The sequence below is a fragment of the Oncorhynchus gorbuscha genome, linkage group LG25, assembly GCF_021184085.1.
Source record: "Oncorhynchus gorbuscha isolate QuinsamMale2020 ecotype Even-year linkage group LG25, OgorEven_v1.0, whole genome shotgun sequence".
NCBI classification, from domain to species: domain Eukaryota; kingdom Metazoa; phylum Chordata; class Actinopteri; order Salmoniformes; family Salmonidae; genus Oncorhynchus; species Oncorhynchus gorbuscha.
In genome coordinates, this window is record NC_060197.1 from 50,134,255 (window position 1) to 50,156,754 (window position 22,500).

The 22,500-nt window shown below is 42.7% G+C and overlaps 1 protein-coding gene across 1 annotated transcript in view; it reads right to left on the reverse strand.

Annotated features, from left to right (window-relative positions):
* The window catches only part of camta2 (calmodulin binding transcription activator 2), a 180,436-nt gene that overhangs the window by 157,317 nt on the left and 619 nt on the right, over positions 1-22,500 (reverse strand). Inside the window, 3 exon segments of the mRNA XM_046329061.1 lie at positions 6,659-6,726; positions 12,633-12,739; positions 15,741-15,850. Coding sequence (XP_046185017.1) covers positions 6,659-6,726; positions 12,633-12,739; positions 15,741-15,777 — 212 coding nt within the window. The 5' untranslated portion in view covers positions 15,778-15,850.

The following is a 22,500-nucleotide window of genomic DNA, read 5'->3' on the forward strand; positions in this document are numbered from 1 at the left end:
AGAGAGAGAGAGAGAGAGAGAGAGAGAGAGAGAGAGAGAGAGAGAGGAGAAACGAGAGAGGAGAGAGAGAGAGAGAGGAGAGTAGGGACAACACCATCTACTGGTCAGAACCTGGTATTATCAGGGTGTAGGAAGAAACATAAATCCAACAACTTCAATGACTCATTTCTCTGAACAGGAAACTAAAACATGACCAAACTCATCGGAATACATAGGATGAATAAACAATACTCCAGGCGGCAGCTCCATACTGGTGTATATACAGTATATACTACTACTACTACCTACTACTACTACTACCTACTACTACTACCTATAGAAGCTCCATACACCATACTGGTGTATATACATTATATACTACTACTACTACCTATAGAAGCTCCATACATTATACACTACTACTACTACCTATAGAAGCTCCATACACCATACTGGTGTAAATACATTATATACTACTACTACTACCTATAGAAGCTCCATACATTATATACTACTACCTATAGAAGCTCCATACACCATACTGGTGTACATACATTATATACTACTACTACTACCTATAGAAGCTCCATACATTATATACTACTACTACTACCTATAGATGCTCCATACACCATACTGGTGTATATACATTATATACTACTACTACTACCTATAGAAGCTCCATACACCATACTGGTGTACATACATTATATACTACTACTACTACCTATAGAAGCTCCATACACCATACTGGTGCATATACATTATATACTACTACTACTACCTATAGAAGCTCCATACACCATACTGGTGCATATACATTATATACTACTACTACTACCTATAGAAGCTCCATACACCATACTGGTCCGACACAGAGAACTGATACTACACTGCTCAAAAAAATAAAGGGAACACTAAAATAACACATCCTAGATCTGAATGAATGAAATATTCTTATTAAATACTTTTTTCTTTACATAGTTGAATGTGCTGACAACAAAATCACAAATATTATAAATATATAAATTTAATATAAATTAAAGTCGAAAACCACACTACAGGCTGATCCAACTTTGATGTAATGTCCTTAAAACAAGTCAAAATGAGGCTCAGTAGTGTGTGTGGCCTCCACGTGCCTGTATGACCTCCCTACAACGCCTGGGCATGCTCCTGATGAGGTGGCAGATGGTCTCCTGAGGGAACTCCTCCCAGACCTGGACTAAAGCATCCGCTAACTCCTGGACAGTCTGTGGTGCAACGTGGCGTTGGTGGATGGAGCGAGACATGATGTCCCAGATGTGCTCAATTGGATTAAGGTCTGGGGAACGGACGGGCCAGTCCATAGCATCAATCCCTTCCTCTTGCAGGAACTGCTGACACACTCCAGCCACATGAGGTGGAGGAACCCAGGGCCAACCACACCAGCATATGGTCTCACAAGAGGATCTCATCTCGGTACCTAATGGCAGTCAGGCTACCTCTGGCGAGCACATGGAGGCAGCAGAACGTTCTCCACGGCGTCTCCAGACTGTCACGTCTGTCACATGTGCTCAGTGTGAACCTGCTTTCATCTGTGAAGAGCACAGGGCGCCAGTGGTGAATTTGCCAATCTTGGTGTTCTCTGGCAAATGCCAAACGTCCTGCACAGTGTTGGGCTGAAAGCACAACCCCCACCTGTGGACGTCGGGCCATCATACCACCCTCATGGAGTCTGTTTCTGACCGTTTGAGCAGACACATGCACATTTGTGGCCTGCTGGAGGTCATTTTGCAGGGCTCTGGCAGTGCTCCTCCTGCTCCTCCTTGGACAAAGGCGGAGGTAGCGGTCCTGCTGCTGGGTTGTTGCCCTCCTACGGCCTCCTCCACGTCTCCTGATGTACTGGCCTGTCTCCTGGTAGCGCCTCCATGCTCTGGACACTACGCTGACAGACACAGCAAACCTTCTTGCCACAGTTCGCATTGATGTGCCATCCTGGATGAGCTGCACTACCTGAGCCACTTGTGTGGGTTGTAGACTCCGTCTCATGCTACCACTAGAGTGAAAGCACCGCCAGCATTCAAGTGACCAAAACATCAGCCAGGAAGCATAGGAACTGAGAAGTGGTCTGTGGTCCCCACCTGCAGAACCACTCCTTTATTGGGGGTGTCTTGCTAATTGCCTATAATTTCCACCTGTTGTCTATTCCATTTGCACAACAGAATGTGACATTTATTGTCAATCAGTGTTGCTTCCTAAGTGGACAGTTAGATTTCACAGAAGTGTGATTGACTTGGAGTTACATTGTGTTTTTTAAGTGCTCCCTTTGTTTTTTTGAGCAGTGTATATACAGTTGTGTGAAGTACTTAAGTAGTACTTTCAAGTATTTAGATGGTGGGTGAGATGTGGGTGAGATGTGAGTTGTGGGTGAGATGTGGGTGAGATGTGAGTTGTGGGTGAGATGTGAGTTGTGGGTGAGATGTGGGTGAAATGTGAGTTGTGGGTGAGATGTGGGCGAGATGTGAGATGTGGGTGAGATGTGGGCGAGAAGTGAGATGTGGGTGAGATGGTGGGTGAGATGTGAGTTGTGGGTGAGATGTTGGTGAGATGTGAGTTGTGGGTGAGATGTGGGTGAGATGTGAGATGTGGGTGAGATGGTGGGTGAGATGTGAGTTGTGGGTGAGATGTGGGTGAGATGTGAGTTGTGGGTGAGATGTAGGTGAGATGTGAGATGTGGGTGAGATGGTGGATGAGATGTGAGATGTGGGTGAGATGGTGGATGAGATGTGAGATGGTGGGTGAGATGTGTGTGAGATGTGGGTGAGATGGTGGATGAGATGCGAGATGGTGGGTGAGATGTGGGTGAGATTGTGGGTGAGATGTGAGATGGTGGGTGAGATGGTGGGTGAGATGTGGGTGAGATGGTGGGTGAGATGGTGGGTGAGATGTGGGTGAGATGGTGGGTGAGATGTGGGTGAGATGGTGGGTGAGATGGTGGGTGAGATGTGGGTGAGATGGTGGGTGAGATGTGGGTGAGATGTGAGATGGTGGGTGAGATGGTGGGTGAGATGTGGGTGAGATGGTGGGTGAGATGGTGGGTGAGATGTGGGTGAGATGTGGGTGAGATGGTGGGTGAGATGGTGGGTGAGATGTGGGTGAGATGTGGGTGAGATGGTGGGTGAGATGTGGGTGAGATGTGAGATGGTGGGTGAGATGGTGGGTGAGATGGTGGGTGAGATGTGGGTGAGATGGTGGGTGAGATGTGGGTGAGATGTGGGTGAGATGTGGGTGAGATGGTGGGTGAGATGGTGGGTGAGATGTGGGTGAGATGTGGGTGAGATGGTGGGTGAGATGGTGGGTGAGATGGTGGGTGAGATGGTGGGTGAGATGTGGGTGAGATGTGGGTGAGATGTGGGTGAGATGGTGGGTGAGATGGTGGGTGAGATGGTGGGTGAGATGGTGGGTGAGATGGTGGGTGAGATGTGGGTGAGATGGTGGGTGAGATGGTGGATGAGATGTGAGATGTGGGTGAGATGTGGGTGAGATGGTGGATGAGATGTGAGATGTGGGTGAGATGTGGGTGAGATGGTGGATGAGATGCGAGATGGTGGGTGAGATGTGGGTGAGATGTGAGATGGTGGGTGAGAAGGTTATGTGAGATGGTGGGTGAGATGGTGGGTGAGATGGTGGGTGAGATGTGGGTGAGATGTGGGTGAGATGTGGGTGAGATGGTGGATGAGATGTGAGATGGTGGGTGAGATGTGGGTGAGATGTGAGATGTGGGTGAGATGTGGGTGAGATGGTGGGTGAGATGGTGGGTGAGATGTGGGTGAGATGGTGGGTGAGATGTGGGTGAGATGTGAGATGTGGGTGAGATGTGGGTGAGTTTCTCGGTGTGTGTGTTTCTCGGTGTGTGTGTGTGTTTCTCGGTGTGTGTGTGTGTGGACGTCGGGCCATCATACCACCCTCATGGAGTCTGTTTCTGACCGTTTGAGCAGACACATGCACATTTGTGGCCTGCTGGAGGTCATTTTGCAGGGCTCTGGCAGTGCTCCTCCTGCTCCTCCTTGGACAAAGGCGGAGGTAGCGGTCCTGCTGCTGGGTTGTTGCCCTCCTACGGCCTCCTCCACGTCTCCTGATGTACTGGCCTGTCTCCTGGTAGCGCCTCCATGCTCTGGACACTACGCTGACAGACACAGCAAACCTTCTTGCCACAGTTCGCATTGATGTGCCATCCTGGATGAGCTGCACTACCTGAGCCACTTGTGTGGGTTGTAGACTCCGTCTCATGCTACCACTAGAGTGAAAGCACCGCCAGCATTCAAGTGACCAAAACATCAGCCAGGAAGCATAGGAACTGAGAAGTGGTCTGTGGTCCCCACCTGCAGAACCACTCCTTTATTGGGGGTGTCTTGCTAATTGCCTATAATTTCCACCTGTTGTCTATTCCATTTGCACAACAGAATGTGACATTTATTGTCAATCAGTGTTGCTTCCTAAGTGGACAGTTAGATTTCACAGAAGTGTGATTGACTTGGAGTTACATTGTGTTTTTTAAGTGCTCCCTTTGTTTTTTTGAGCAGTGTATATACAGTTGTGTGAAGTACTTAAGTAGTACTTTCAAGTATTTAGATGGTGGGTGAGATGTGGGTGAGATGTGAGTTGTGGGTGAGATGTGGGCGAGATGTGAGATGTGGGTGAGATGTGGGCGAGAAGTGAGATGTGGGTGAGATGGTGGGTGAGATGTGAGTTGTGGGTGAGATGTTGGTGAGATGTGAGTTGTGGGTGAGATGTGGGCGAGATGTGAGATGTGGGTGAGATGGTGGGTGAGATGTGAGTTGTGGGTGAGATGTGGGTGAGATGTGAGTTGTGTGTGAGATGTAGGTGAGATGTGAGATGTGGGTGAGATGGTGGATGAGATGTGAGATGTGGGTGAGATGGTGGATGAGATGTGAGATGGTGGGTGAGATGTGTGTGAGATGTGGGTGAGATGGTGGATGAGATGCGAGATGGTGGGTGAGATGTGGGTGAGATGGTGGGTGAGATGGTGGGTGAGATGTGAGATGGTGGGTGAGATGGTGGGTGAGATGTGGGTGAGATGGTGGGTGAGATGGTGGGTGAGATGTGGGTGAGATGGTGGGTGAGATGTGGGTGAGATGGTGGGTGAGATGGTGGGTGAGATGTGGGTGAGATGGTGGGTGAGATGTGGGTGAGATGTGAGATGGTGGGTGAGATGGTGGGTGAGATGTGGGTGAGATGTGGGTGAGATGTGGGTGAGATGGTGGGTGAGATGTGGGTGAGATGGTGGGTGAGATGTGGGTGAGATGTGGGTGAGATGGTGGGTGAGATGTGGGTGAGATGTGAGATGGTGGGTGAGATGGTGGGTGAGATGGTGGGTGAGATGTGGGTGAGATGGTGGGTGAGATGTGGGTGAGATGTGGGTGAGATGTGGGTGAGATGGTGGGTGAGATGGTGGGTGAGATGGTGGGTGAGATGGTGGGTGAGATGGTGGGTGAGATGGTGGGTGAGATGGTGGGTGAGATGGTGGGTGAGATGTGGGTGAGATGGTGGGTGAGATGGTGGATGAGATGTGGGTGAGATGGTGGGTGAGATGTGGGTGAGATGGTGGGTGAGATGGTGGATGAGATGTGAGATGTGGGTGAGATGGTGGATGAGATGTGAGATGTGGGTGAGATGGTGGATGAGATGCGAGATGGTGGGTGAGATGTGGGTGAGATGTGAGATGGTGGGTGAGAAGGTTATGTGAGATGGTGGGTGAGATGGTGGGTGAGATGGTGGGTGAGATGTGGGTGAGATGTGGGTGAGATGTGGGTGAGATGGTGGATGAGATGCGAGATGGTGGGTGAGATGTGGGTGAGATGTGAGATGGTGGGTGAGATGTGGGTGAGATGTGAGATGTGGGTGAGATGTGGGTGAGATGGTGGGTGAGATGGTGGGTGAGATGTGGGTGAGATGTGAGATGTGGGTGAGATGTGAGATGTGGGTGAGATGTGGGTGAGTTTCTCGGTGTGTGTGTTTCTCGGTGTGTGTGTGTGTTTCTCGGTGTGTGTGTGTGTTTCTCGGTGTGTGTGTTTCTCGGTGTGTGTGTGTGTTTCTCGGTGTGTGTATTTCTCGGTGTGTGTATTTCTCGGTGTGTGTATTTCTCGGTGTGTGTATTTCTCGGTGTGTGTGTGTGTTTCTCGGTGTGTGTGTGTTGGTGTTTCTCTGTGTGTGTCTCTCAGTGTGTGTTTCTCAGTGTGTGTGTGTTGGTGTGTGTGTGTGTTTCTCTGTGTGTGTGTGTGTGTGTGTTTCTCGTGTGTGTGTTGGTGTGTGTGTGTGTTTCTTGGTGTGTGTGTGTTGGTGTTTCTCTGTGTGTGTTTCTCAGTGTGTGTTTCTCAGTGTGTGTGTGTGTGTTTCTCGTGTGTGTGTTGGTGTGTGTGTGTGTTTCTCTGTGTGTGTGTTGGTGTTTCTCTGTGTGTGTCTCTCAGTGTGTGTTGGTGTGTGTGTGTGTGTTTCTCTGTGTGTGTTTCTCAGTGTGTGTGTTGGTGTGTGTGTGTGTGTGTTTCTCGGTGTGTGTGTTGGTGTTTCTCTGTGTGTGTGTGTTACTCGGTGTGTGTGTTGGTGAGTGTGTGATTGTTTCTCAGTGTGTGTGTGTTGGTGTGTGTGTGTGTGTTTCTCTGTGTGTGTGTTGGTGAGTTACCTGGTCTTGAGCGAGCAGGATAGCCACTCTTCATGTCTGTCAAATGTGATCAAGTAGGATGCAATCTCCTAGGAAACAACATCTGTTATAACTCATTCATAACCACTCTATCACTACCTTACTACTAGTCACTAGTCTGTGACTAATTCATAACCACTCTATCACTACCTTACTACTAGTCACTAGTCTGTAACCAGTCTTTCTATAACGTGTGGAAATCAGCCTGTAACAGCCTAAAACTAGTATATAACTAGTCTATAAATCAGTCCAGTCTATAAAACCAGTCCAGTCTATAATAAGTATTTAAGTATATAACAGTCTATAACAGTCTATAACAGTGTATAACAAGTCTATAACAGTCTATAACAAGTCTATAACAGCCTAAAACTAGTATATAACTAGTATATAATCAGCCTATAACTAGTCTATAAATCAGTCCAGTCTATAAAACCAGTCCAGTCTATAATAAGTATAGTAAGTCTATAACAGTCTATAACAGTCTATAACAAGTCTATAACAGTTGATAACAAGTCTATAACAGTTGATAACAAGTCTATAACAGGTCTATAACAGGTCTATAAAAGTCTATAACAGTCTATAACAGTCTATAACAGTCTATAACAAGTATTTAAGTCTATAACAGTCTATAACAAGTCTATAACAAGTCTATAACAGTCTATAACAAGTCTATAACAAGTCTATAACAAGTCTATAACAGTCTATAACAAGTATATAAGTCTATAACAGTCTATAACAGTCTATAACAGTCTATAACAAGTCTATAACAAGTCTATAACAGTCTATAACAAGTATATAAGTCTATAAAAGTCTATAACGGTCTATAACAAGTATATAAGTCTATAACAGTCTATAACAGTTTATAACAAGTATATAAGTCTATAACAGTCTATAACAAGTCTATAACAAGTCTATAACAAGTCTATAACAAGTCTATAACAAGTCTATAACAGTCTATAACAAGACTATAACAGCCTAAAACTAGTATATAACTAGTATATAATCAGCCTATAACTAGTCTATAAATCAGTCCAGTCTATATAACCAGTCCAGTCTATAATAAGTATAGTAAGTCTATAACAGTCTATAACAGTCTATAACTGTCTATAACAGTCTATAACAGTCTATAACAGCATATAACAGTCGATAACAAGTCTATAACAGTATATAACAGTCTATAACAGTCTATAACAAGTATGTAAGTCTATAACAGTCTATAACAAGTCTATAACAAGTCTAAAACAGTCTATAACTGTCTATAACAGTCTATAACAGCATATAACAGTCAATAACAAGTCTATAACAGTATATAACAGTCTATAACAGTCTATAACAAGTATGTAAGTCTATAACAGTCTATAACAAGTCTATAACAAGTCTATAACAGTCTATAACAGTCTATAACAAGTCTATAACAGTCTATAACAAGTCTATAACAAGTATATAAGTCTATAACAAGTCTATAACAAGTCTATAACAAGTCTATAACAGTCTATAACCAGTATATAACAGTCTATAACAGTCTAACAAGTATTTAAGTATATAACAGTCTATAACAAGTCTATAACAAGTCTATAACAAGTCTATAACAAGTATTTAAGTATATAACAAGTCTATAACAAGTCTATAGCAAGTCTATGGCAAGTCTATAACAGTCTATAGCAAGTCTATAGCAAGTCTATGGCAATTCATAACCACTCTATCACTACCTTACTACTAGTCACTAGTCTGTAACCAGTCTTTCTATAACGTGTGGAAATCAGCCTGTAACAGCCTAAAACTAGTATATAACTAGTCTATAAATCAGTCCAGTCTATAAAACCAGTCCAGTCTATAATAAGTATTTAAGTATATAACAGTCTATAACAGTCTATAACAGTGTATAACAAGTCTATAACAGTCTATAACAAGTCTATAACAGCCTAAAACTAGTATATAACTAGTATATAATCAGCCTATAACTAGTCTATAAATCAGTCCAGTCTATAAAACCAGTCCAGTCTATAATAAGTATAGTAAGTCTATAACAGTCTATAACAGTCGATAACAAGTCTATAACAGTTGATAACAAGTCTATAACAGTTGATAACAAGTCTATAACAGGTCTATAACAGGTCTATAACAGTCTATAACAGTCTATAACAGTCTATAACAGTCTATAACAAGTATTTAAGTCTATAACAGTCTATAACAAGTCTATAACAAGTCTATAACAAGTCTATAACAAGTCTATAACAAGTCTATAACAAGTCTATAACAAGTCTATAACAAGTATATAAGTCTATAACAGTCTATAACAGTCTATAACAGTCTATAACAAGTCTATAACAAGTCTATAACAGTCTATAACAAGTATATAAGTCTATAAAAGTCTATAACGGTCTATAACAAGTATATAAGTCTATAACAGTCTATAACAGTTTATAACAAGTATATAAGTCTATAACAGTCTATAACAGTCTATAACAAGTCTATAACAAGTCTATAACAAGTCTATAACAAGTCTATAACAGTCTATAACAAGACTATAACAGCCTAAAACTAGTATATAACTAGTATATAATCAGCCTATAACTAGTCTATAAATCAGTCCAGTCTATATAACCAGTCCAGTCTATAATAAGTATAGTAAGTCTATAACAGTCTATAACAGTCTATAACTGTCTATAACAGTCTATAACAGCATATAACAGTCGATAACAAGTCTATAACAGTATATAACAGTCTATAACAGTCTATAACAAGTATGTAAGTCTATAACAGTCTATAACAAGTCTATAACAAGTCTAAAACAGTCTATAACTGTCTATAACAGTCTATAACAGCATATAACAGTCGATAACAAGTCTATAACAGTATATAACAGTCTATAACAGTCTATAACAAGTATGTAAGTCTATAACAGTCTATAACAAGTCTATAACAAGTCTAAAACAGTCTATAACAGTCTATAACAGTCTATAACAAGTCTATAACAGTCTATAACAAGTCTATAACAAGTATATAAGTCTATAACAGTCTATAACAGTCTATAACAAGTCTATAACAGTCTATAACAAGTATATAAGTCTATAACAAGTCTATAACAAGTCTATAACAAGTCTATAACAGTCTATAACCAGTATATAACAGTCTATAACAGTCTAACAAGTATTTAAGTATATAACAGTCTATAACAAGTCTATAACAAGTCTATAACAAGTCTATAACAAGTCTATAACAAGTATTTAAGTATATAACAAGTCTATAACAAGTCTATAGCAAGTCTATGGCAAGTCTATAACAGTCTATAGCAAGTCTATAGCAAGTCTATGGCAAGTCTATAACAAGTATATAAGTCTATAACAAGTCTATAACAGTCTATAACCAGTATATAACAGTCTATAACAGTCTATAACAAGTATTTAAGTCTATAACAGTCTATAACAAGTCTATAATAAGTCTATAACAAGTCTATAACAAGTATTTAAGTATATAACAAGTCTATAACAAGTCTATAGCAAGTCTATGGCAAGTCTATAACAAGTCTATAACAAGTCTATAACAAGTCTATAACAGTCTATAACAAGTCTATAACAGTCTATAACAAGTCTATAACAAGTCTATAACAAGTATATAAGTCTATAACAAGTATTTAAGTCTATAACAAGTATTTAAGTCTATAACAAGTATTTAAGTCTATAACAAGTCTATAACAGTATATAACAGTCTATAACAAGTCTATAACAAGTCTATAACAAGTCTATAACAAGTCTATAACAAGTCTATAACAAGTATATAAGTCTATAACAAGTATATAAGTCTATAACAAGTCTATAACAAGTCTATAACAGTCTACAACAAGTCTATAGCAAGTCTATAACAGTCTATAACAAGTATATAAGTCTATAACAGTCTATAAAAAGTCTATAACAGTCTATAACAGTCTATAACAAGTATTTAAGTCTATAACAAGTCTATAACAGTCTATAACAGTCTATAACAAGTCTATAACAAGTCTATAACAAGTCTATAACAGTCTAGAACAGTCTAGAACAGTCTATAAGTCTATAACAAGTCTAAAACAAGTATTCCAGTCTATAACAAGTCTATAACAGTCTATAACTGTCTATAACTGTCTATAACTGTCTATAACTGTCTATAACAGTCTATAACAGTATATAATAGTCGATAACAAGTCTATAACTGTCTATAACAGTCTATAACAGTCTATAACAGTATATAATAGTCGATAACAAGTCTATAACAGTATATAACAAGTCTATAACAGTATATAACAAGTATTTACATCTATAACAATCTATAACAAGTCTATAACTAGTCTATAACCAGTCAATAAGTACTCTATAACTAGTCTATAACCAGTCTATAAGCAGGGTATAACCAGTCAATAAGTACTCTAACTAGTCTATAACCAGTCTAGTCTATAACCAGTCTATAACCAGGGTATAACCAGTCAATAAGTACTCTATAACTAGTCTATAACCAGTCTATAACCAGTCAATAAGTACTCTATAACTTGTCTATAACCAGTCTAGTCTATAACCAGTCTATAACCACCGTGCTTCTACACCTGCATTTCTTGCTGTGTGGGGTTTTAGGCTGGGTTTCTGTACAGCACTTTGAGATATCAGCTGATGTACGAAGGGCTTTATTTGATATATTGGTTGTAGACTGGTTATTAATCTAAAGGTAGTCCACAAACATACTATAACTAGTCCATACCTAGTCTATAATGAGTCTACAGGGCAGTCTGTAACCTGTCTAGCTCATAACTGGTCTACAACCAGTCTACTTCATAACTGATCTACAACCAGTCTACAACCAGTCTATAACAAGTCTAGTACAGAATTAGTCCATAACCAGAATATAACTAGTCCATAACCAGAATATAACTAGTTCATAACCAGAATATAACTAGTCCATAAACAGAATATAACTAGTCCATAACCAGAATATAACTAGTCTATAACCAGAATATAACTAGTCCATAACCAGAATATAACTAGTCTATAACCAGTATGGTCTATAACTAGTCCATAACCAGAATATAACTAGTCCATAACCAGAATATAACTAGTCCATAACCAGAATATAACTAGTCCATAACCAGAATATAACTAGTCTATAACCAGAATATAACTAGTCCATAACCAGAATATAACTAGTCCATAACCAGAATATAACTAGTCTATAACCAGAATATAACTAGTCCATAACCAGAATATAACTAGTCCATAACCAGAATATAACTAGTCTATAACCAGAATATAACTAGTCTATAACCAGAATATAACTAGTCCATAACCAGAATATAACTAGTCCATAACCAGAATATAACTAGTCTATAACCAGTCTAGTCTATAACCAGAATATAACTAGTCTATAACCAGAATATAACTAGTCTATAACCAGAATATAACTTGTCTATAACTAGTCTATAACCAGAATATAACTAGTCCATAACCAGAATATAACAGGTCTATAACCAGAATATAACTAGTCTATAACCAGAATATAACTAGTCTATAACCAGAATATAACTAGTCTATAACCAGAATATAATTAGTCTATAACCAGCATGGTCTATAACTAGTCCATAACCAGAATATAACTAGTCCATAACCAGAATATAACTAGTCTATAACCAGTATGGTCTATAACTAGTCCATAACCAGAATATAACTAGTCCATAACCAGAATATAACTAGTCTATAACCAGAATATAACTAGTCCATAACCAGTCTATAACTAGTCCATAACCAGTCTAGTCTATAACCAGTCTATAACCAGTCTAGTCTATAACCAGTCTATAACCAGTCTATAACTAGTACATAACCAGTCTAGTCCATAACCAGTCTATAACAGTCTATAACCAGTCTATAACTAGTCCATAACCAGTCTAGTCTATAACTAGTCTATAACCAGTCCAGTCTATAACTAGTCTTCACTCTACCTCGTTGGTGTTCCATCGTAGTCTCTCCTTGGGTAGGGAGGTGGTTTGAGGGAGACGCTCCAACAACTTGTTAGGCAGAAACACCTTCATCTGGCTTCGACTGTTCTCTACATACACACAGAGAGACACACACACACACACACACAGAGAGAGACACACACACACACAGAGATACACACACACACAGACACACACACACACACACACACACACACAAAGAAACACAGGGACACACAGAGACACACACAAGGGTTGTTAGGTGAAGGAGTTGGTAGGGTGAGAGAATAGGTGAGAAAATGGAGACAGAGATGGAGAGACAGAGAGATGGAGAAATGGAGAGATGGATGGAGAGAGAGAGACAGAGAGACAGATGGAGAGACAGAGAGATGGAGAAATGGAGAGATGGATGGAGAGATGGATGGAGAGATGGATGGAGAGATGGATGGAGACGGATGGAGAGACAGATGGAGAGACAGAGAGATGGAGAAATGGAGAGATGGATGGAGAGATGGATGGATGGAGAGATGGATGGAGAGATGGAGAAATGGAGAGATGGATGGAGAGAGATGGAGAGATGGATGGATGGAGAGATGGATGGATGGAGAGATGGATGGAGACGGATGGAGAGACAGATGGAGAGACAGAGAGATGGATGGATGGAGAGATGGATGGAGAGATGGATGGAGAGACATGGATGGAGAGATGGATGGAGAGACATGGATGGATGGAGAGATGGATGGAGAGATGGATGGAGAGACATGGATGGATGGAGAGATGGATGGAGAGATGGATGGAGAGATGGATGGAGACGGATGGAGAGACAGATGGAGAGACAGAGAGTTGGAGAAATGGAGAGATGGATGGAGAGAGATGGATGGATGGAGAGATGGATGGAGATGGATGGATGGATGGAGAGATGGATGGAGAGATGGATGGATGGAGAGATGGATGGAGAGACGGATGGAGAGAGATGGATGGAGACAGATGGAGAGACAGATGGAGAGACAGAGATGGAGACGGATGGAGAGATGGATGGAGAGATGGATGGAGACGGATGGAGAGACAGATGGAGAGACAGATGGAGAGACAGAGAGATGGAGAAATGGAGTGATGGATGGAGAGACAGAGATGGATATGGATGGAGAGAGATGGAGATGGATGGAGAGAGATGGATGGAGAGAGATGGAGATGGATGGAGAGAGATGGAGACGGATGGAGAGACAGATGGAGAGACAGAGAGATGGAGAAATGGAGAGATGGATGGAGAGAGATGGATGGATGGAGAGATGGAGACGGATGGAGAGATGGATGGAGAGATGGATGGAGAGACAGAGAGATAGATGGAGAGATGGATGGAGATGGATGGAGAGATGGATGGATGGAGAGATGGATGGAGAGATGGATGGAGACGGATGGAGAGATGGATGGAGACGGATGGAGAGATAGAGAGATGGATGGAGATGGATGGAGAGACAGAGAGATGGAGACGGATGGAGAGATGGATGGAGAGATGGATGGAGAGACAGAGAGATGGATGGAGAGATGGATGGAGAGATGGATGGAGATGGATGGAGAGATGGATGGAGACGGATGAAGAGATGGATGGAGAGACAGAGAGATGGATGGAGAGATGGATGGAGATGGATGGAGAGATGGATGGAGAGATGGATGGAGACGGATGGATGGATGGAGAGATGGATGGAGAGATGGATGGATGGAGAGATGGATGGAGACGGATGGATGGATGGAGAGATGGATGGAGAGATGGATGGAGATGGATGGATGAATGGAAAGATGGATGGAGAGATGGAGAGATGGATGGAGAGATGGATGGAGAGATGGATGGATGGATGGAGAGATGGAGATGGATGGAGAGATGGATGGAGAGACAGATGGAGAGACAGATGGAGAGATGGATGGATGGAGAGATGGATGGAGAGATGGATGGATGGAGAGATGGATGGAGAGATGGATGGAGAGATGGATGGAGAGACGGATGGAGAGACGGATGGAGAGATGGATGGAGAGACGGATGGAGAGAGATGGAGAGATGGATGGAGAGATGGATGTAGAGAGATGGAGAGATGGATGGAGAGATGGAGAGATGGATGGAGAGATGGAGAGATGGATGGAGAGATGGATGGAGAGATGGATGGAGAGATGGAGAGATGGATGGAGAGATGGATGGAGAGATGGAGAGATGGATGGAGAGACGGATGGAGAGATGGAGAGATGGATGGAGAGATGGAGAGATGGATGGAGAGATGGATGGAGAGATGGATGGAGAGATGGATGTAGAGACAGATGGAGAGACAGATGGAGAGATGGATGGAGAGATGGAGAGATGGATGGAGAGATGGATGGAGAGACAGATGGAGAGATGGATGGAGAGATGGATGGAGAGATGGATGGAGAGATGGATGGAGAGATGGAGAGATGGATGGAGAGATGGAGAGATGGATGGAGAGATGGAGAGATGGATTGAGAGATGGATGGCGAGATGGATGGAGAGATGGATGGAGAGATGGATTGAGAGATGGATGGAGAGATGGAGAGATGGATGGATGGAGAGATGGAGAGATGGATGGAGAGATGGAGAGATGGATGGAGAGACGGATGGAGAGAGATGAAGACTGATGGAGAGATGGAGAGATGGAGAGATGGATGGAGAGATGGATGGAGAGATGGATGGAGAGATGGATGGAGAGAGATGGATGGAGAGATGGAGAGATGGATGGAGACGGATGGAGAGACGGATGGAGAGAGATGGAGACGGATGGAGAGAGATGGATGGAGAGATGGATGGAGAGACGGATGGAGATGGATGGAGAGAGATGGATGGAGAGACGGATGGAGAGACGGATGGAGGGAGATGGAGACGGATGGAGAGAGATGGATGGAGAGATGGATGGAGAGACGGATGGAGAGACGGATGGAGAGAGATGGAGACGGATGGATGGAGAGATGGATGGAGAGATGGATGGAGAGAGATGGATGGAGAGATGGATGGAGAGATGGATGGAGAGAGACGGATGGAGAGATGTATAAATACACAGACAGATGTTTTGTGATAGTGTGACATCATCCGCGTGCGACAGACAGACTCACCTGACTCTTTTGTGCTTTCTCTCTCCTTATTGTTCATGATGACTAGACGACTCACTCCAACCAGCGGCACTACACACAACTCACACACCACAGAGGTCCACACTGCGATACTACACACACACACACACACACACACACACACACACACACAGGAAATCAATACAAATAATATATCAATAAGTAGAAGAGGAACAGATTGGATCAAAGAACACACACCTTGTACGCACACACACCTGGTACACACACACCTGGTACACACACACCTGGTACACACACACACCCACACCTAATACACACACACAACTGGTACACACACACACACCCACCCACAGCTAATACACACACACACACCTGGTACACACACACACCTGGTACACACACACACCTGGTACACACACACACCTGGTACACACACACACACCCACACCTAATACACACACACACCTGGTATACACACACACCTGATACACACACACCTGATACACACACACACACACCTAATATACACACACCTGGTACACACACCTGATACACACACCCACATGATACACACACCTGGTACACACACCTGGTACACACACACACCTGATACACACACACATACCTGACACACAAACACACCTGACACACACACACCTGACACACACACACACACACACACACACACACACACACACACACACACACACCTGGTACACACACACCTGGTACACACACACACACACACACACCTAATACACACACACACACCCACCCACAGCTAATACACACACACACCTGGTATACACACACACCTGGTACACACACACACCTGATACACACACACACCTGGTACACACACACACCTGGTACACACACACACCCACACCTAATACACACACACAACTGGTACACACACACCCACACACACCCACACCTAATACACACACACCTGGTACACACACACCTGATACACACACACACCTAATATACACACACCTGATACACACCCACATGATACACACACCTGGTACACACACCTGGTACACACACACATACCTGACACACAAACACACCTGACACACACACACACACACACACCTGACACACCTGATACACCTGATACACACACACACCTGACACACCTGATACACCTGATACACACACACCAGATACACACACCTGATACACACGGCAGTGTAGCCTAGTGGTTAGAGCGTTGGACTAGTAACCGAATCTGAAATGAAGGCAGACAGACATACATCTGAAATTAAGGTAGACAGACATCTGGAATGAAGGCAGACAGACAGACATCTGAAATGAAGGCAGACAGACATCTGGAATGAAGGCAGACAGACATACATCTGAAATGAAGGCAGACAGACATCTGGAATGAAGGCAGACAGACAGACATCTGGAATGAAGGCTGACAGACATCTTGAATGAAGGCAGACAGACAGACATCTGGAAGGAAGGCAGACAGAAAGACATTTGAAATGAAGGCAGACAGACAGACATCTGAAATGAAGGCAGACAGACATCTGGAAGGAAGGCAGACAGAAAGACATCTGAAATGAAGGCAGACAGACATCTGGAATGAAGGCAGAAAGACATCTGGAATGAAGGCAGACAGACATCTGGAATGAAGGCAGAAAGACATCTGGAATGAAGGCAGACAGACATCTGGAATGAAGGCAGACAGACATCTGGAATGAAGACAGACATCTGGAATGAAGGCAGACAGACAGACATCTGAAATGAAGGCAGAAAGACATCTGGAATGAAGGCAGACATCTGGAATGAAGGCAGACAGACAGACATCTGAAATGAAGGCAGACAGACAGACATCTGGAATGAAGGCAGACAGACAGACATCTGGAATGAAGGCAGACAGACAGACATCTGGAATGAAGGCAGACAGACAGACATCTGGAATGAAGGCAGACAGACATACATCTGAAATGAAGGCAGAGAACATCTGGAATGAAGGCAGACAGACATCTGGAATGAAGGCAGACAGACAGACATCTGGAATGAAGGCAGACAGACAGACATCTGGAATGAAGGCAGACAGACAGACATCTGAAATGAAGGCAGACAGACATGTTCAGGCCATCCTGTCACCTAACAAACCAGCTGTCACCTAACAAACCAGCTGTCACCTAACAAACCAGCTGTCACCTAACAAACCAGCTGTCACCTAACAAACCAGCTATCACCTAACAAACCAGCTGTCACCTTACAAACCAGCTGTCACCTAACAAACCAGCTGTCACATGTTCAGGCCATCCTGTCAACTAACAAACCAGCTGTCACCTAACAAACCAGCTGTCACCTAACAAACCAGCTGTCACCTAACAAACCAGCTGTTACATGTTCAGGCTATCCTGTCATGTAACCAACCTCAAACACACACACACACACAGAATGACCAGCCATAATCATTCAGTACAACCAGCCATAATCATTCAGTATGACCAGCCATAATCATTCAGTATGACCAGCCATAATCATTCAGTATGACCAGCCATAATCATTCAGTACGACCAGCCATAATCATTCAGTATGACCAGCCATAATCATTCAGTATGACCAGCCATAATCATTCAGTATGACCAGCCATAATCATTCAGTATGACCAGCCATAATCATTCAGTATGACCAGCCATAATCATTCAGTACGACCAGCCATAATCATTCAGTATGACCAGCCATAATCATTCAGTATGACCAGCCATAATCATTCAGTATGACCAGCCATAATCATTCAGTATGACCAGCCATAATCATTCAGTATGACCAGCCATAATCATTCAGTATGACCAGCCATAATCATTCAGTATGACCAGCCATAATCATTCAGTATGACCAGCCATAATCATTCAGTACGACCAGCCATAATCATTCAGTACGACCAGCCATAATCATTCAGTACGACCAGCCATAATCATTCAGTATGACCAGCCATAATCATTCAGTACGACCAGCCATAATCATTCAGTACGACCAGCCATAATCATTCAGTATGACCATCCATAATCATTCAGTATGACCAGCCATAATCATTCAGTATGACCATCCATAATCATTCAGTACGACCAGCCATAATCATTCAGTATGACCATCCATAATCATTCAGTATGACCAGCCATAATCAAATACAAAAAATGGTCACATTCGCCGAATACAACAGGTGTAGTAGACCTCACAGTGAAATGCTGAATACAACAGGTGTAGTAGACCTCACAGTGAAATGCTGAATACAACAGGTGTAGTAGACCTCACAGTGAAATGCTGAATACAACAGGTGTAGTAGACCTCACAGTGAAATGCTGAATACAACAGGTGTAGTAGACCTCACAGTGAAATGCTGAATACAACAGGTGTAGTAGACCTCACAGTGAAATGCTGAATACAACAGGTGTAGTAGACCTCACAGTGAAATGCTGAATACAACAGGTGTAGTAGACCTCACAGTGAAATGCTGAATACAACAGGTGTAGTAGACCTCACAGTGAAATGCTGAATACAACAGGTGTAGTAGACCTTACAGTGAAATGCTGAATACAACAGGTGTAGTAGACCTTACAGTGAAATGCTGAATACAACAGGTGTAGTAGACCTTACAGTGAAATGCTGAATACAACAGGTGTAGTAGACCTTACAGTGAAATGCTGAATACAACAGGTGTAGTAGACCTTACAGTGAAATGCTGAATACAACAGGTGTAGTGGACCTTACAGTGAAATGCTGAATACAACAGGTGTAGTAGACCTCACAGTGAAATGCTGAATACAACAGGTGTAGTAGACCTCACAGTGAAATGCTGAATACAACAGGTGTAGTAGACCTTATAGTGAAATGCTGAATACAACAGGTGTAGTAGACCTTACAGTGAAATGCTGAATACAACAGGTGTAGTAGACCTCACAGTGAAATGCTGAATACAACAGGTGTAGTAGACCTTACAGTGAAATGCTGAATACAACAGGTGCAGTAGACCTCACAGTGAAATGCTGAATACAACAGGTGTAGTAGACCTTACAGTAAAATGCTGAATACAACAGGTGTAGTGGACCTTACAGTGAAATGCTGAATACAACAGGTGTAGTAGACCTCACAGTGAAATGCTGAATACAACAGGTGTAGTAGACCTTACAGTGAAATGCTGAATACAACAGGTGTAGTAGACCTTACAGTGAAATGCTGAATACAACAGGTGTAGTAGACCTCACAGTGAAATGCTGAATACAACAGGTGTAGTAGACCTCACAGTGAAATGCTGAATACAACAGGTGTAGTAGACCTTACAGTGAAATGCTGAATACAACAGGTGTAGTAGACCTCACAGTGAAATGCTGAATACAACAGGTGTAGTAGACCTCACAGTGAAATGCTGAATACAACAGGTGTAGTAGACCTTACAGTGAAATGCTGAATACAACAGCTGTGGACCTTACCGTAAAATGCTTACTTACAAGCCCTTAACCAACAAGGACTTCAAGAAATAGACGTATTTTCTAAATAAACTAATGTGTGCGGTACAGGTTAGTCGAAGTAATTTGTACATATAGGGAGAGGTAAAGTGATTACGCATAGATACTAAACAGCGAGTAGCAGCAGTGTGGGGGGGGCATTTGATTAGCTGTTCAGCAGTCTTATGGCTTGGGGGTAGAAGTAGGTAAGGAGCCTTTAGGACCTTGACTTGGCGCTATGGTCCCGCTTGTCCTGCGGTAGCAGAGAGAACAGTCTAGGACTTGGGTGACTGGAGTCTTTGACCATTTCTGGGGCTTCCTCTGACACCACCTAGGATATTGGTCATGTATGGCAGTGTCATGGCCTTACGACAGTCATAAATACCTCTCTCCCCCTTTTCCTCTCTCTACCCGACTTACATTTGAAAACCCCTTGGTTAACATAGAGATTCTGGGAACATCAGAAGGTGGGGGGAAATGAACTATATTCTGGTAATCCGACCAATGGAACATATGCAGTGGTACTTAATGAATATGATGTCAGTTCATCTGAGACATTCTCATCCATGATAAGATGACAAACTCTACAGTGGAAAGTCTACACATCAGAGTTATCGGATTCACATGGAAATGTACCGGTGCCCCCTGTATATAGCCTCCACATTGACTCTGTACCGGTACCCCCTGTATATAGCCTCCACATTGACTCTGTACCGGTACCCCCTGTATATAGCCTCCACATTGACTCTGTACCGGTAGCTCCTGTATATAGCCTCCACATTGACTCTGTACCGGTACCCCTGTATATAGCCTCCACATTGACTTTATACCGGTACCCCCTGTATATAGCCTCCATATTGACTCTGTACCGGTACCCCCTATATATAGCCTCCACATTGACTCTGTACCGGTACCCCCTGTATATAGCCTCCACATTGACTCTGTACCGGTACCCCCTGTATATAGCCTCCACATTGACTCTGTACTGTAACACCCTGTATATAGCCTCCACATTGACTCTGTACCGTAATACCCTGTATATAGCCTCCACATTGACTCTGTACCGTAATACCCTGTATAAAGCCTCCACATTGACTCTGTACCGTAATACCCTGTATATAGCCTCCACATTGACTCTGTACCGTAATACCCTGCATATAGCCTCCACATTGACTCTGTACCGTAATACCCTGCATATAGCCTCCACATTGACTCTGTACCAGTACCCCCTCTACTACACCTGTTGTATTCAGCATTTCACTGTAAGGTCTACTACACCTGTTGTATTCAGCATTTCACTGTAAGGTCTACTACACCTGTTGTATTCAGCATTTCACTGTAAGGTCTACTACACCTGTTGTATTCAGCATTTCACTGTAAGGTCTACTACACCTGTTGTATTCAGCATTTCACTGTAAGGTCTACTACACCTGTTGTATTCAGCATTTCACTGTAAGGTCTACTACACCTGTTGTATTCAGCATTTCACTGTGAGGTCTACTACACCTGTTGTATTCAGCATTTCACTGTAAGGTCTACTACACCTGTTGTATTCGGCATTTCACTGTGAGGTCTACCTACACATGACGTATTCAGCATTTCACTGTAAGGTCTACTACACCTGTTGTATTCGGCGCATGTGAAAATAAAATGCGATTTGATTTGACAAGCAGAGCAGGGATCGGCCCACAGCGTGTAACAGTATCCCCTTTATCAATTAGTTAATGAAGAGTACACATACACACACACACAGAGAGAGACAGACAGAAGAGACTCTCAGTAAACACAAACAGGAATATCAAGTGAACCCATCAGCTGGCAATCCTCAAAGACAGTAATTCAGCTGAATTACAGCAGTTATAAGTGTGGATGTTTAATATAAACTAAGAGATTCTTAGCAATAAAACTAAAACAGTCCAAAAGTCCCAGTGACATCACAAGCAGCAGTTGAAACAAAAACCAAGTTTACCCGTTTTGGTAAAACGCTGAGTGTTGGGGCTGGAGAAATGTGACCACTCTCTAATCCACAGAGCTATGGATTCAAGGACTGACCATCCCTGATATCAAAGTTACAGTTTGTTTTTGAGGCTATCTAGTGTTTGTTCACATGACTTTCTTCACAACCATTGCAGTATAACACACTTATATTTGGGTTCTGATGGGTTGACCTAAGCTTATGAGGCATTTAATGGTTATATTCTTCAATGGGTACGTATCATTCATTTATATATCCCAAAATGGATGTAGCAACTATGGATTGACCCTGTAAACCACGCCTGGACGACATCACCACGGCTGTCAACTCT